This window comes from Vulpes lagopus, chromosome 2 (genome assembly GCF_018345385.1).
Source record: "Vulpes lagopus strain Blue_001 chromosome 2, ASM1834538v1, whole genome shotgun sequence".
Classification (NCBI taxonomy): domain Eukaryota; kingdom Metazoa; phylum Chordata; class Mammalia; order Carnivora; family Canidae; genus Vulpes; species Vulpes lagopus.
In genome coordinates this window covers 94,995,257-95,012,887 of record NC_054825.1, presented here as the reverse complement: position 1 = coordinate 95,012,887, position 17,631 = coordinate 94,995,257, and the positions used below count along the sequence as shown (strand labels likewise).

Sequence of the window (17,631 nt, the reverse complement as noted above, 5' to 3'; positions counted from 1 at the left end):
TCCAGACAACTAGCATGTCTGGAAGTGCCTCAGGATATGAAAACATGACATAAAAATGGACGCTTTAGCAGGGGCGGGGGGGCATTGTCAATGAAATGGGATCTCTAAACCACTGGGGCCATTGCTAGGGTGAGCCCTGGAGGAAGTACAACTAACTGGCTTTGGGGGAAACGTATGTGAGTAGGATTCTCCTCTCTGGAGGAGCCCTGTGTCCAGGCACCTGTCTCAAATTATCTTGAAATAGAGCTGACAAGAGCTCTTGCTTGTGAAGTTGCAAAGCTGGAAAGTTTTTCCTTAATGCTTTAATTCTACTCCCGTGTTCTAGATCTTTAATGCCTAAGAAAAAGCTGTGTAAAACCTACCACAACTTCCCCATTATGCAGACATTCCCCCCCCCCCCGCCATTTATCATGTGCAGAAAATTTAATTAATATTATATTCTGCTTTGAATAAAAGGTGATAATTTTTGAAAGCATGGAGAAATGTTGAAATAAATATATTATTAAAATTGATAAACCTCTAGAGCAAAAAGGATCAAATAAAAAAGCAATTAAAATAAAACTTATTCCAGGGGTGCCTAAGTAGCTCAAAAGGTTAAGTGTCTGCCTTCCTTTGGCTCAGATCATGGTCCCAAGCCCTGCATCAGGCTCCCTGCTCAGTGCGGAGTCTGCTTCACCCTCTGCTACTGTCTTATGCTCTTTCTCACTATCTTTGTCTCTCTCTCTCTCAAATAAACAAATAAAATCTTTAAAAAATATCTTAAAAAATAAAATTTATTCCAGGAAGTTTAACTTAGATAAAATAAACAAATTTCTTATAAAATGTACCTTACTAATCCTGACCCAAGTAGAAGTAGACCAGCTAAATAATGAGGGATAGAAAGTATACAGTATACGAGTCCAAACATGAAGCCCAAGAGCAGACAAAATGAAAATGTGGTAATAGAGGTCAGACTAGTAATTACCTTGAGGGAAAGCATGGCTGAGGGAAGGGAATGAGGAAGACTGGGGATGTTTAAGTGTTTATATCTTTATCTGAATGGTGGTCCCTGAGTGTATACAAATGTAAAAATTTATCAAGCTATACAATGAATATTTGCGCATTTATTGCTTAGATGTTTTAGGACAAAGTCACCCTCCTTTGAGCCTTGTTCTCCACGAGGCCTTGTCCTTGGCTTGTGAATCCCAGTTTTAGCAAAGAATCCTGCTGGACTAATTTATCAGGAACTCACGAACCCAGCTCCTCTCTTCTCCTACCCTGGATATCTAACCAAGTTTTTCTGAGTAAGTTTCCACCCCTCTCTGCCTAGTCACTATAAAGCACCATTTGTCCCTGCTGTATTCAAAGCTGAATTCAATCTCTCTCTCCTACTACAATGGTCTTGACTCCTATTGCAATAATCTTGAATAGTCTTCCTTGCCATTTTTAACAAGTTATCTAGTGCAACATTTTTCTTATGCATATAACTCAATATAACATTTAAAAATAATAAAATCTAATAAAATAAATTTAAAAATAATAATCTGATAGAATCATAATAAAACTATTCACCTTTGTATTATTAATATGGTAACAGACTTTAACAGTTAGAAAAGTGAGTACTTTAGGAGTTAGAAATATTTCAAATCCCAACTTTATGACTTTTTAGATGTGTGACTTAGGAAGAGTATGGTGACTCTCTGAGCACTGGTCTCTCTATATGTAAAATAGGAATAGCACTGTCAACCTCTCGTTGCTGTAGGTTAAAAAAGAGAAAACAAACAAGGGTGTTGTGAAAAGTACCCATCCCAGGAAAACAAAATCAGGGTGATATTTGTTGTTTATACTCTTTATATGAAAACTTAAGGGACATTATCTTTATAACAATCATTGAATTACATTCTTGAAGATGTCAATGTGGAAAAGCATGACTAGGGATGTGAATGCCTTCAGCTTCCCTGGGCATCCCAATGAGTGGATAGACAGGAGCATCAAAAGGCGCTCTGGGGTAACAGAGAGCCATCTGCAAGCTGGCTCTTGTGAACTTAGCAATTTACAGAGCAAATTACTCTGGGCCTGTGTCCTTATTGGTAAGTTGGAAATCCTATTATAGATCAGTGGATTCATGAGAGTGTTCAATGAAATAATTAGTATTTTTGGTCCTAGGCTGACAGCAATCACTCAGTAAAAGCAGTTAGCTTGATCTTATTGCTATTATTTATAGTTATTATTACTAGAAAGGTGCCTGACTGACACTAGTAGGCCTGCCTTTAAGGTCACACACTGCCACCTTTGAACCAGGCTGCATTCATATTTCTGGTTTCATCTTTTCTTAAATGGAGAAAACCCTGCCTCCTTGTGGAAAAAGCAAACATCTGCTTGGTAAAAAGCAAACATCTCAGAATCTGTTTTCCTATCCTGTAGAATATGCTCTATCTTTCAAAAGGTACAAGGCATAGCTCCATGCTCAGAGGCAGCTGGGGCAGGGTTCACTGACCTTCCTCCACTGCTTTAGTTTGGCTCTCACTCACAGGCACACTGTCAGCATCTGGTATTTTCTTAATGAACTGGCTGAGGTAATGCAGGCGAGCCTGGGAAGCCTAAAGAACAAATGCTATCAATGAACAACAGTCCAGGCAACAACACTTAAAGAATGCATGAAAGAAGCAGGAGAATGTGAATAAGTATGGCAGTTTGAATGAGGCCAGCTCTGATTATCAAAGAAACTCAAATTCTGAGCCATCCATCATTCTGACAGTTGTTTTTGAGAACTAATGAAGAAGCAGTCCTAAAACGAATACACTAGGCATGCAGGCTTAGATCCAGTTGCTCCTGAGCCTTTTTCATCTGGCTTACTAACCCTGAGTTGGAACATGAAACACAGATGAGCAATAATGGTTCCCTGTAGCAATGATTCTTATGTGAAATCGAGCAGGATGGGAGACACGAAGTATGTTATTCTACATGCTTTCTATCCATTCAAGGCTGTCCAAAGTACACGAAAGCACATATTAAATATTTTTATGCTTTCTGACTTGGGAATGTGAGAACAGACATGGATTTGCCCACACCACATGAAAGAATGAGGGAATCTGTAGTTTGGGCCCATAAGGGGCACCGTTATGTACTTCGCTTCTGCGAGTCATCTGGTATTGGTCATCTGCACAACATTTTGCAATGTATTCAAATGTGGTCTTAACATTTAGTGAGTGAGTGTCTAACAAAATTCCAGGTACCATTCCTAAAGGAAAGACTAGGCACTTTTACCAACATGGCCCTTCCTTCAGACCAATGCCTAGGAATGGAAAGTTAAAGAACAACTTTTCAAACTCGAGTGACCTTGATAGCTCTTCCTGGCTCGGTTGTCTCCCAGGCCTGTTTCATGGCTCGGATTTCATCTGCTCGTTCTGTATCTTTTTTCACTTCAAAAAATTCTGCTTCATTGTGTTCAGTGACCAACCTCAAAATCCAGTATGGTTTATTTGGGTCCTCTTGTTGAGGGTGAACAGTGGATACCTGATAAATAAAATAAAAATCTTTGGGTCAGGTGTTTTCTCCTCCATTCAGAAGGCTCTGGATTTTAGCCCATGACCCATAATCTAACTATTAATTTTTTACCCAGGAGAAATGAACACACATGTTCACAAAAATATTGGACAAAAAATTCATTATAGCCTTACTCATAAAAGCCAAAAAAGGAAACAATATAAACGTTTCTCAATTGATGAATAGATAAATTATCATCTGGCCATATCATTGAATGCTACTTACATTAAAAAGTAATAAACTATTGAGGTTAACCACAATGCAGATGAATCTTACAGGTAGACATCATACTGAGATCAAGAAGCTGAGCAGAGAAGAATACATCTTTTATGATTCATTTGTATGAAATTCCAGAACAGGCAAAACTGCTGCCTGCAGATGTGTGTGAAGATGTCAGAATCCAGTGCAAGGAGGTTTGAGGGAATCTCCAAGCTTATGGAAATGGTCTACACTTTATACCTTGATAGAGATGTGGGTTACAGGGTGAATGCCCTTGTCACAATTCATTGAATTGTATAATTAAGATTACTGCATTTCACTGCATGCAAATTTTACCTAACAACTGTCAACAAAGAAAAAAAGAAAATTCTCAATTGCATTTAGGAGTATACAGCATCACTTTAAAAAATGAGGGGAGGAATAGTTGATCATGTCCATAATGGATATATACACATTATGAAAGTTAACATTTGAAATCTCATAGGATTATTTTCACAAACCATAGGCTGGAAGCAGATTGACATAGGGCTTGAAATATGTAGATAAGTGAGGCTCATTGGTGACAATCTGATAGGGAGAGAGGCTGAATCTAATGTGGTTACTAGCACTTTACATACGCGATTGAGACAATGTCAATTATCCATGTTAAAAAATGTAGATGGCGAAGCAGGGATCTGTAGGGCCACTGAATAAAGTTCTTGTGGGAGATCTTTTTCCCTTCTACAATATTCCCCTAATGCTCAGATGAGAACTTAAATCTCACAATTGAAAGCTCTTTTATTTCTTCCTTTTACAACACAGTACAAAAGATTTTATTATCTTTTATGCTGAATGATAAATGAGTCTATCAGAAACTTCTCTAGGATCAGGAAAGGGACTATGATGAAGGACTACGGGGTTAGGGGCACATGTAAGAGTTTATGAATTTGTAAACATGTAAGAGTTTGTTTTAAACCTCAATAATTTATTTTGTGGATGATAATAATATTTTCTTAGTGAATCCAAATAATTTATTCATAAAACTGAATGATAAACTGGAGCTACATCTAGAGAAGTTAACGCGCAGCATTATTTTGACTTTTCAAGGAAAGAAAGCGGTTGATTGAAATCACTTCACCTATGTTTTTTAACCAAACAATGTTAAAAAATAATCTAATTTCAGGGACACCCGGGTGGCTCAGTGGTCGCGTGTCTGCCTTTGGCTCAGGTCGTGGCCCCAGGGTCCTGGGATCGAGTCCCACATCAGGTTCCCTGCAGGGAGCCTGCTTCTCCTTCTGCCTGTGTCTCTGCCTCTCTCTAGAAAGAGATTTCTATCTCTCATGACTACATACATTTAAAAAATAATTTTTTTAAAAAGATTTTTTAAAAATAACCTGCTTTTAAATAGAAAATTGAGTCTGGTCCTTTCAAAAGTAATAATCCCTTGATAAAGAAATTTTTCTTTCTTTTTCCATATCTATTTAGCTATTACAATAAAGGGCAGCATTTGGATTATAAAATGTAGCTAGTGAAAACATAAGTAACATAAATTTAAGAAGAAATTAGCTTTTCTGCATGAAATAAAATCGATGATCAAGTAAATTCAACATGATTATGGTGATTAAAGTGAAAATACAAAGTATAATATGTTTTCAGTTTCTTGTTTGGCATATATGTTAATACATCTTCAAATATGAAACAATATAACATCAATGCCTACTAATCAACTGGCACAATATTAAGATTCCTAAAGCTTAGTTATTATTATCTTAAAGACCTAATTTTCATGTGAATTCTGTAATTCTCATGTGAATTCTTGGTTACAGAATGCATCGTGTGCTGTGCAAACTGATCCAAGTACCATCTTTTCTCGGATTCCTCAGAATTCATGAGTATTTCAAAGTTAACTCAGGTCGAATTCCACAACTCCTTATTAAATGATGGATCTTCTGAACATTCATCACAATTTGAAAAAGAATGGAGGGCCACCATACATGTCAGGTTTTTTTCCCCAATCACTACTTTTCTGTAGAATTGCTTTTTCTTGACTTAATATTTTTACAAGTTTTTAAATTTTTTCTTCATTTCTTTTTACATACCTTAATGCCCCCAGCTACAGCTTTTCATTTCGATTTTCATCTAGAGAGAGGTATGTTATCACACATTATAGGGCTGACTCTAAAATATGTTTCAGGAAGCAGTAAATCATCAAGTACTATATGGACTGCTGTATTTATAGCACTATTTGTATCATTAGACATTTGGTTTTCAAGCTTGTGTATATCAGTGTCTCTCACATGTCTCTTATAATGTCCAATGCCCAGATACTACATATACTATAGTGTAGTATACTATGCACTCTAATGGGACATCTGGCCAAAGATGTTTATGCTCATGCAGCACAAACACTTAGGAGCTATTCAGAAGGTGACTTGTCAGTCACCTTGATGAAGATCACTTCCCAAATGCATGCTCTACAAAGTATCCTGGAGTAGCAGATGAGGCTCATATGGCCTGCCACATTTTATACTGACAGCTTCCCAAATAGTAAGAGTTGATTCCAGGGAAATGACCATAGTTTCTGAATAGAAAAGCTTTTGGCATTTCCCCTTGTTTATCATGGTACTTATTGCAGTTCCCTCAGGACTGTGGATTCCTTGCTTGTTCAATCATTGGTGCATATCCCATTCTATCCTTGAGAGTACTTCCCCACGTTTGACTCCTTTTAGGAGTCAAAAATGCATGGCTCCAACTCGGTTTGACTGCTTTAACAATGACGTTTTGTGAAAACACATGTGATACTAATTTTTGATAAAGTTCCTCACATTCATCTAGGTCCCGACAAAATAACTTCAATAGGAAAGCTCATATGACAGCTGTGCATACACCTCAAATGCAGTCGAATTGCTGAAGAACTGGCTTCTAAGCAAGCTTAACTCATTTTGGAAGTATCTGAAGAGCCAACCACACAACCCCCTTGCTCTTCTGCCATCAATTGTGAGAATTTGGATAGCTCCTCCTTTCATTGTTTTCATGTAGCCAATTAAGGCCTGAAGAGCACCATTCTTGTAATAGTTGTAATAAATATAGAACAATTCTTTCCATGGAAGCCACTTCTTTTACCTCAAGAAATTACAGTAGATGAAGAGTCAGTTATTTGATCCTATTAACATAGATCTTTGGGTCCATTGTTCTATGTTTGAACTAGAGCCCGGGTTCTGTCATTAATACCCTTATAATCTTTTCTTTCTGAAGAGACAAATCCTTTTTTTTCTCTGCTTTTTTGTCTTTTTGTCTTTGCCATAGCCCACACAGTTTTCATCCCCTGTTTTTGTTCTCTTGACCCAATCAGACTTTGATTTGGGGATAGGCCAACCAGTGTAACTAGGTATCGAGTTTGCACACCTCCAATGGGATAAGAAAGTGAGCAGTACTTTGCTTAGTAGAAACTGGAAGAATCTCAGCTGTCCAGTAGGGCTTGCAGGCTTGTCCACAGCATATAAAGAAAATATAAGCATAGCTTCTTGTCAGTCAGGATGCCGGGACCTGGAGAACTGGATTTTTCTTCTTCAGTGTTTTTATATTCAACTTCTGATTTATCCTAGCAATGTTTATTTTCCTTTTTATAAGGCATGTTTCCCCTGACATTTGAAGTATGAATTAATATGATTTGATAGAAGCTGCAATGACTCTTCAAATTCCGTGGTTATACTGTGTAATTAAAGGCTTCACTCACTTCCCCTTATCTTCATCTTCATTCATACCGTGGCTTTTCTTTTCTGGAAAACTATTTTCTGCTGCATTGAACACTATACTTTTTCGGAGATTTAATGGTTTAATGGTTTTCTGTTTTAACCAGCCACTAACTGACCCTTTTTAAAATATCCTAGAACTTGGCTTAACTTGAGCTAAATGTGAAATCATTTCATTCTGATTGTCAAAAACAGACATTGAAACAAAGTTCAAAGTTCTTTTTAAAATAGGACACATGGAGGCATCTGGGTGGCTAAGTCAGTTAAGTGTCAGACTCTTGGCTTCAGTTCAGGTCATGATCTCAGGGTCCTGAAGAATCTGCTTCACTTTAATCCATTTATATCTTATTTTGCCTGGATGAAAACCTCTTTGTGGACTGATGTGACTTATCCTCCAATAATGTTTGAGTGAGCACAAAAAAAAAAAGCAGCTGCTTCTCTGCTTCCCACCAGACTTCTTGCATCCAAGAAGACTTCTTGGATGCAGGTTGCAACTGTTCCTGCAGCACTGGTAACTTTCCTCTTCCCAGCACTGACATTGACTAGAGCTGGCCTCCATCAGCCGAGTCCCAACACAAAGGAAGAGCAGCAGCCAAGGGGCCACCCCTCATCAGTTCCATTCCACCCCCAGCAAGAAGTCAGGTTAAGCTTTACTTCCCAATGTTTCCAAGGGTAGAATCCAACTAACAAATTAAATCCTGGCAATGCAACTGGACAGGATTTTCCACTACTGAAGGGAAGGACAGCTGATCATTATCTTTTCTCCCAATTTGTTAATTTGCCTTTATCGTCCTTTACTAGTGATACCAACATCCTGTTCAGTTGATTCACCTGCAAACCCAAGAGATATCCTTTGTTTCTTCTTGTTCCTTCTCACCTACTTGGCATTAAGAACTATGTACACTGTTCATCTCGTTGATAGTTCTTTTTTGTCTTCTTCCTCCTTTCTTACCTGTACCTGGTACACTTTGCCGGCTTTTGTCTGGATTACTGCAGTAGTTTCTTGAATGATTTTCCACATCCCTAGTCTTTTTCCGTTTAAATGTATACCTTTAAAAGCCACCAGGGTATCTGAAATGTAAATCTGATCACATCAATTTATTTTTTAACCCCTCTTCTTCCATCCCACCCCCAGCCAGGCTTAGTCTAGACAGTGATCACAAGTGTTGGGAAGATTTTATCCTCATGGGTAATTTGAGCTCAGTGTTTTTAAATAATCTGAATTTGAGTATGTTTAGGACTGTGCTTACACTCCTCAACTTTGCCCCCACAACTTCTTCCTTATCCCTAATCATTGTAATTACCTAACTGGTCCTGAAGGAATTTGGAATCATGACTTCTGGGCTGTAGATATAGAGTCCTAGCCTCCTAATGAGGCTTAAAGTCCTCCTCCTTCTGACCCTTACCTCTCCAGCCCCATATTTCATACTTTAATGCTAAACAAACAAACAAAACAAAACAAAAAACCACATAGAGTGTGTTAATTTTCACCTTAGAATGTCTTTGCTCTTTGAATCAGGTCAGGATTTGGCTCCTCTAGGAGAGAGAAGCTAGAATAAGTACCTCTTCTTCCTACCACTTCACATGCAGCATCTCATATTAAAACTCTGTTTGCCATCAGTCTCTTCCATTAGACTGCAAGCTTTTTGAAGGTAAGGACTGTATAATATTAATATTAAAGGCCAAAGCCAAAATTCAGTGTCTTATAGACACAGTGTCTTAAAATTTTGATTAATAGATTTTTGATTCTAAACTTGGGAAAGCAGCTGGCAGAAAGTATCCAAGGAACATCCTTAAATTTATCTAGATGGTTGCTAGAATCAAGGAGATGGACATTTTCAATTTTGTCCACAGGAAAGATAGACAAGTAGGAACCCCATGAATGTACATTTACACCCACCGGAGGCTCAAAGCGAGGTGCTTGCTTTTCTTTGGCTGTCTTGTCTTTCTCCGAAGATTTATCTTTGCCTTTTCTTGTTTTGGAAGTTCCTGAAGATTTTTGCCCCTCACTAATAGTATGGGAATCCGGGCTTCCTAAGGTGACTAACTCCTCGTGTTTCTCTCCATGAGCTAGAGAGACATAAAAATGGAAACCAGTGAATCGTAAGAATAGAATCATGTCACACAGGAAAAGGGGAGTAGGTCAGGAAAAAAGTTGTTAATTTAAGAGTTTTGGATTTCTTTTCCTTTTTTAAAAAATTGTATAAATATCTGTGTGATTCTCCTTTACAAAACAGAGATAATTCACATACGGCACACCACTGAAATTATAAATCAGTAGGTTTTGATATTTGTAAGCCTATTCAAAAATTATCACTATCTAATTCGTTTCCAGTATGGATCCTTTCAGTAAATTTTCTTGCCTAATTTCCTTGGCTAGGATCTCCACTACAATAATAAATTTATTTATCTCTGCTATAATATGTTTTATTCTCTTCCCTCTGCTTGCTCAAAGGAGGATATGAAGGGTTTTACCTTATGTTCTATTACCTGTTTCTAACAACTACATATCCAAGTGGCAAAGGAACAAATGATATTTGTTGAATCCCTACTATGTTTCTTATTTTTATCATTCTCAAAGTCCCAACAGGGCATATTCAACAATTTGCTTATGTTGGGAGTTGAGTGATCATTCAAACATGAGTTCAAAGAACATGTAAGCCCCTTCCAAAAATGGAATCTGTAAGTCATCCCACTAGCAAAGTAAAATAGTAATTGTCAGGAATCCAGTTCTTATCAATGACTTAGTGTCAGTTATTAGTGATTTTCAAATTAGGGTATATCATCCTCATGACTGCAGAGGGACCGTAAGTACCACAGTTCTCTAAGGGGGTGACTTGTCTTACTGCCAGCAATCCCAGTTGCTGAGAAATGTTGCACTAGGGAAAATTCTTTGGTCATATAACCAAGTGACTTGGGGTGAATCTTGGATCAACTATTCAATAGGTTTACTTTGGCAGATTTATTAGTCTTTTGATTTTGTTTTCTTTTCTGTATAATGGAGAAGTTAGTACCATGCCCACGGGGCTTAAAATAAACTACATAGGGAATTTAAAATAGGACTGGACCTAGTATCATACACACCGGGTTTTTAAGATATTAAAACTCAGCTGAAATTAAACCTCAAACTGCCCCATTAAGTATTTCTGGGGTTCTTTTTTTCTTACTAACCGTAGGTCTTAGAGTTTCAGTCATATATTTAGATGTATTTGAGTCCCTTCAAATTGACATATTCTAATATTCAAGTTTACAATATGTGAACATATTGTATGGTGTCAGGTATACAGCAGATGCACACCACTGTCTTCCTTTACATTATTAATATAGAATAAAATAATTTCCTATTCTTTAATAGCATACAATATAGTAACTTTCTCACAAACTGCAAGTCCTTTAAAAGCCGTAATATCATTATATACTTCATTTTGATCCCTAACTTCACCTAGTATAATTCTGAATTCATTATATGTATTCATATCAGATTGTTAATAAGTAAAACTTTATAGGGAAACTGTATGTGTTTAGAGCATATTTATCAATAAGGTATAAGAATAAATACCCTACTAATTCAAAACCTATGAGAAATGTGACCTCACGTTGTATATTCATGTAATTAGTAGAGTTCTAGAGTAAATGACCATTGAAATAAACTAATATACTCCTTGCAGAGAAGAAATGCTTGGGCAGTAACTGTTGATGAAATGAACTTGAAAATACCTTTAGCATTACAACTTTAGTTTTCCTCTTACTTTATCTTACATTTATTCAGAATACAGTAGACATAAATCTTCAGTAGGTAATAAAAATTACAGAAACATATTTTTTATGATTAAAATTCAGTGCTTAGATTTATGGATCCAGGAACTTAAAAAAGTGGCTGGAATTTGAACATTAACATAATTTCTAAACTAGAATACTTGCTCGGGATTAAGTACACATTTACCAAGTGTGATTGTACTTGGTACATGTAAACAGGAAAATCTTTTTTTTTTTTTAAGATTTTATTTATTTATTCATGAGAGACAAACAGAGAGAGAGAGAGAGAGGCAGAGACACAGGCAGAGGGAGAAGCAGGCTCCATGCGGGGAGCCTGATGTGGGACTCCATCTCTGGACTCCAGGATTACGCCCCAGGGCGAAGGCAGCACTAAACCACTGAGCCACCCAGGGAACCCCGTAAACAGGAAAATCTTTAGATGATAGATGATAAATAGATAGATGGATAGCTAGCTAGCTAATCTGATTATGTTTGGTTTCTTCAAAGACTTTGAAATGGAAACACCATGCATATATTGTGCCTAAGGAAGAACAATATACTGTTAATTAGAGTTAAGAAAATAATATTATAGTCCTGCTAATAAAATTGGGTGGGACTTAAAAACCAAAGTCTTTTGAGAACGATAAAGTTATATGTGTCTTTGCAAATAGACTAGAATTTGAAAGGAGCAGGCCAGTAACATAAAAATGTAACATATTGGCAAAAGGACTTTCAAATAACAACATAACTAATTATTTATGAAGGTAGATCATATCACAAAGTGTTACCTGCTCCAGATCCTCTAATTTGGACTTCCTTAAGAGAAAGTCACCTGTCGCAGCAAGCAATTTCTACTAAAACTTATGTATTGAAATATACTAAAGGTGGCACTGTTGTCTCATGTTAACCAGAAGACAAGCTTCCTAAAAATTTATAACAGAAATATTCTAAGTTGAACATAGGTATATTTCAGGCCATATTTTTTATCATGGGTTATAAAGCTATGAATTTTTGGAAAGGATTATATATCTTATTTCTCACAGAATTTGAATGTTGAATTTAAAGCAATAAATGTGGCAATATTCCCATTGAATTTAGGATGCACATGAAATTTTAAATTAGAACACCAATATACTAATGAAAAAAAGACACTTGATCAATTTCTTCTTGATCTAAAGCACTTACAATTGAAAAAGTAAGCTGAAAATTGAAAAGATTAGTAACAATTTTTCTAAAATACATCATACCCTTAAAAATTGAAGTTGGTAGGTCTTGAGCTATAAATACAACTGGCACATAGAAGTTGACATATCGATATGTTTTCATTTAAACAAACTGGCTGCCTACAAATCCACATTTATAAACATGATACAGATTATTCTGAATTCAAAAGCTTCTTAACTTTCATAAGATTGACCAACATATGCTTTCAAATAGAAAAAAATTTCCTAGTTCATTTGAAATACAATTCAATTCTGAATTTATTTACTGGCTGCTTTCAGAAGCAAATGTATGATACAAGGCAACATGTAATTTAATTTTAGCAGCTGTTCATTCACACATAAAATTGTCAAATGCGATATCAAAAAAGAAGATGCAATTATTCCAAAAAAAACTCTTTTCTAGTTGAGTACATAATAATGAGAATACCATTTCTTTGAGGGTGACTAGATTCTAGGAACTTTACACGTATTATCTTGAAACTTCACAACAACCTTGAAAGATAGGAGTTATTACTCTAATGTCTCAGGTGATAAATAACCCAGTTTCAGATAACCTAAGGCATTCTAGGTGCTATGCTGTATTTCTCCATTTATTAGTAATTCCTTTTCTCTTCTTTTTTTTTTTATTGAGGCATAATTGATGTATAATATTGTATTAGTTTCAGGTAGACAATGTAACGATTCGATATTTGTGCATATTGCAAAAACGATCACCACCATAAGTCTAATAAATATTAATTTTAAAATAGCTTAATTTATATTACTAATTTTGTATCATTACCCAACTGGATACTTTACATTATACTATTTGATGAATTATACTACTGTGTTTATTTCAGATACTAATTTTTTTTTTTAAATTTTTATTTATTTATGATAGTCACAGAGAGAGAGAGAGAGGCAGAGACACAGGCGGAGGAAGAAGCAGGCTCCATGCACCGGGAGCCTGACGTGGGATTCGACCCCGGGTCTCCAGGATCGCGCCCTGGGCCAAAGGCAGGCGCCAAACCGCTGCGCCACCCAGGGATCCCTCAGATACTAATTTTTTAACTTCCTCTAGAGTTTGACATCTATTAATATATATTAAATGTATGAATACGATAGTTTGTCATATTGATCTGTTTATTGGAACTCCATCCATGTTGGACAACTTGAAGTTGAGAAACCTAAAAGATCTTCAGGAAAAACATGAGAAGACCCTTTATGCACACTTGTATGTTTAATAAAGAAATACAGATAGTTCCCTAAATAAAGATGTTTATTGAGGACACAATAAAGATCTGGATTGGTACTATCATATACTATTTTTTCCATCCCAAAACCCTTGTTAGATAATCAACTCCCATTCAAAATCCTAGCTATGCCTGTAATTAGCTGTGTGACCATGGGCATATTCCTTAAACAGAGTGTTCCTGCCTCAGTGTTCCCATATGCAAAATGATAACAGTTACAGCATCTACCTCATAGATTGATGTGAGGATTCACTGGGTCAATACACATAAAGCCTTCACAAACCCTCTGATGTAAATGTTAGCAGGTACAACCCCTACCACCATTAGTACTATGTCAATACTACTAGTTAGAAAGTCTCTAAAGGACAAAATGGTATAGTGGAAAGGTTGTGGGCTTTGGATTAAGTCAAACTTAGGTGAAAATCTTTGCTGCTTCCATCTGTGTAAATGTAGGCAAGTTACTTACAGCATCCAAACTTCACTTTCTCATGTGTAAAATCAGGATGGTCATTAACTACTTCTCAGATTTTTTTCATGAGAATTGAGGATCATATATGAAAAGTACACAGCACAGTAAGAGGCACATAATGAAACTAAAAAGATCATAATTGTAATAACCAAACTTCTAGATCTCTCCAGTGTTTTCTTTTTGCTTATAAAATAACAATTACATTCTTTTTGGTTTGATTTGCTTTGATTAAAATAGTAAAAGCTTCTGATTTATACATTTAAAATTTTATCTTTAGATACTAAAAAATATAAATGAGACATAACCACTTTAACGTATTAGTATGTATTCTTCATTTTCTTTTCTTTGTATACCCACTTTTGCTCTCTGACACACTCACATAATTTTGAAGAGTAGTGACATTTTAGGCTCACTAATGTCTAACAGCAGATGAAATCCTTATGTTAACAATAAAGAATGTCTGTGAACTTAGCACAAAAAAACATTTTTGAATCTTTCTTCCCCATCATTCCTGACTGAGGTCAAGAAGGAGAATGGCCTTGAATAGTGAGACATGCACATAGGGCTTTCCTGGTTGCTCTGTTCCTCATGTTCCTCTGACAGACATTAGCCTCTCTCCAGCCCTGAAGGTCTAAAACAGTCTCCTGTATATCTTCTGAGACATGATCTTCTTCTCGCCATTGTCATCTCCAAAGCAATGGTTCACTTCCCCTGCTTGGTATTCTTCAGGACTTCATCATACAAACTATTTCATACCCCTTCCCCCATCTCCACTTTATTATTTTTTTGAAGTTTCTTTTTTCAAGATTTTATTTATTTATTTGAGAGAGAAAGCACATGTAGGAGCAGGGTTGGGGGTGGAGGGAAAGGGAGAAGTTGTGACACGGGAGCTCCATCCCAGGACCCTGAGATCATGAAATGAGTTGAAGGCAGACACTTAACTGACTGAGCCACCGAGGCAACCCTTAGCTCCACTTTAAAGTGTCATTTCTTCTCTTTCTAAATATCCCCCAGTTGACATAAATTTACATAATTCACACAATTTATGTATATTGGGAACAAATTTCTTTTTTTTTTTAAGAAGTACTTTTTTTTTTTAATTTGTATTTATTTATAATAGTCACAGAGAGAGAGAGAGAGGCAGAGACACAGGCAGAGGGAGAAGTGGGCTCCATGCACCGGGAGCCCGACGTGGGATTCGATCCCGGGTCTCCAGGATCGCGCCCTGGGCCAAAGTCAGGCGCTAAGCCAGTGCGCCACCCAGGGATCCCGGGAACAAATTTCTAATTATTGAAGAAAGTATACACAGAAACTTAAAAACTTGCATTTGACTAGACTTGAGGGTATTTGAAGATACTTTGCACCTTTTTAGACGTTAGAAGTTCACCTTGGAGAGTTGGAAAGAAAGCACCTCATTCACTATTCTAACAGCATTATTCAATGTCCTTGCTACCTTTCCTGAACAGCTTAAATGTTTTCACAATTATCTCCTTTCTCAGTGTGCATTCTTCCATCTTGCTGGAACATTATTCAGAAACAGGTGTTCCCCATGAACTAGATCCTCAACTGAATTTAGAAAGATTGTTTCTGTTGTTTCCTTTTCATGATTTAAACTGGGATTATTTATTCCCTATCATGTGGATTTGAGTCCACACTGATCATTGCTATAAACAACAGTAGCATGACTATTTTGAGCTTGTTGAGACAGGCATAACAGAATATTATAATATAGAAATCAGAAGCATAAAGAGCTACAGACAACTCATGAAAGAGCCCACACAGACAAAAAACAAACAAAAAAACCCTGGGATTTGATTCACTCTCTCTGACCTATTAAAATCACTGGTACCCAGAACTGTAATGTAAAATCTAGTATTACTATACATTTTCTTTAAAAAACAAAAAACAAAATGCTATCTTTGCTGAACACACATCATACACACATGCTCACACAAAATAGTGCCATTTTTGTATTATTTTGACCTATTTTTATAATCATGAATATTTTATTGGCACATGGATCTTTAGCATTAAATATATAATCTAACTATATTATATATTATCTACATCTTTATAGGAGGGTGAGACAAAATCACCCAGTAATTTGCATCACCCATTATTTCAAGCAGATTTCTATTGATTTATACCAGAAAAATATCTAGATTTTTTTTAGCATAGTATAAACTATGAGACTTTGATTTGTACTCTAGAGAATGTGGAGATAATGACTAATTTAAAGGAGTTTTCAGCTTCCATATGCCATCATTCATATCATCATTGTGTTCTTTTCTGGAAGACAAGAATTTTAGATTGAAGTCTTATCTGCTCTGTATTTAAGATTATTTCAGATATTCTCAATGGCACTGGGCAGTGGGGGTATTATTGCCTCTGGGAGGAGAGGTAGAGGCAGAATGAAGAGATGTTTCAGATAAACTCATATTCTATGAATTTACCTAGGGGATTATGAAAGGGTGTCTGTCTTTGGGATTTTATGTACATCATTAGTCACCTGTGGCACAGCTACTGGTTCAAGAAACAAATTTTGAGCACCAGAATTTGCTCCAGGTTAAGCACAAAACACATATGGATAGCAAAAAGGTGGTAACAAAGTGGCTCTGGTGCCACTACTTTCTCTACATGTGTCCATGCTAAACACCAGGCCGGGATGCCATTAGAACTTAAACACTCTTGCTGTTCCTGGCACAGCAGGTTCATGCATTTGTTCACTAGATATTTACTAACAACTTCTATCTGGTTCTAGAGATGCATAATGAGGCTGAGGCATAGTCCCTTTCCCAGCGAGAGAGGGGCAGTGAGAAGGCAGACAAGTTCAAGATTCCCATAGAGTGCCACGTGTTCTATGGACACATACTCGATATGTGACAAAGGAAATGGGGAGTCTCAGTATCATTTAATTTCATATATTTTCTTCGGCTTTTATGTTGCACCATAGAATCTGTCCCTTCTTACAAAGATTTAATTCAATAATAATAATTTTCTCTTAATTTTGGTGATAAACCTTTATCAAGCCTTTACATGAACAGGTTCATGCATTTAGTATAAGCAAGCAAATGTGTGAACAGGGTTTTTTGACAATCAGTGAATAGGTGCAATAGTAGTAATAAGAGTAGCTTAGATGTATCCTTTCATTCACTTATTCAACAAATATGGAGTGATTACTGTGTGCACAGTCTGCACTATGGATAATGCAAGATTAAACAGGCAAGACTCCACAGAACTCCCTGTCCTCAATGGTATTATGTGCTTGTGAGAACTACTGTGGACTCTTGAACAACCTGGGTTTGACCTGCATGGGTCTACTTTGAGATCTTCTTTTTCTAATGCATCAAATTTCCTACTCAGGAATATTGAGAGTAGTTTATATTTGAAAAAATAAACTGGAATCCTCTCACTTGGAGATTATCCTTCTATTAAATATTTTAAGAACTAATCTTCAAGAATTATACTATCTCAAC

General features: G+C 36.4%; 1 protein-coding gene across 1 annotated transcript in view; it reads right to left on the bottom strand.

The window, feature by feature from the left end:
* Nucleotides 1-17,631, bottom strand: part of ADGB (androglobin) — a 165,745-nt gene that overhangs the window by 10,174 nt on the left and 137,940 nt on the right. The window contains 3 exon segments of the mRNA XM_041745067.1: nt 2,477-2,579; nt 3,319-3,495; nt 9,376-9,545. Coding sequence (XP_041601001.1) covers nt 2,477-2,579; nt 3,319-3,495; nt 9,376-9,545 — 450 coding nt within the window.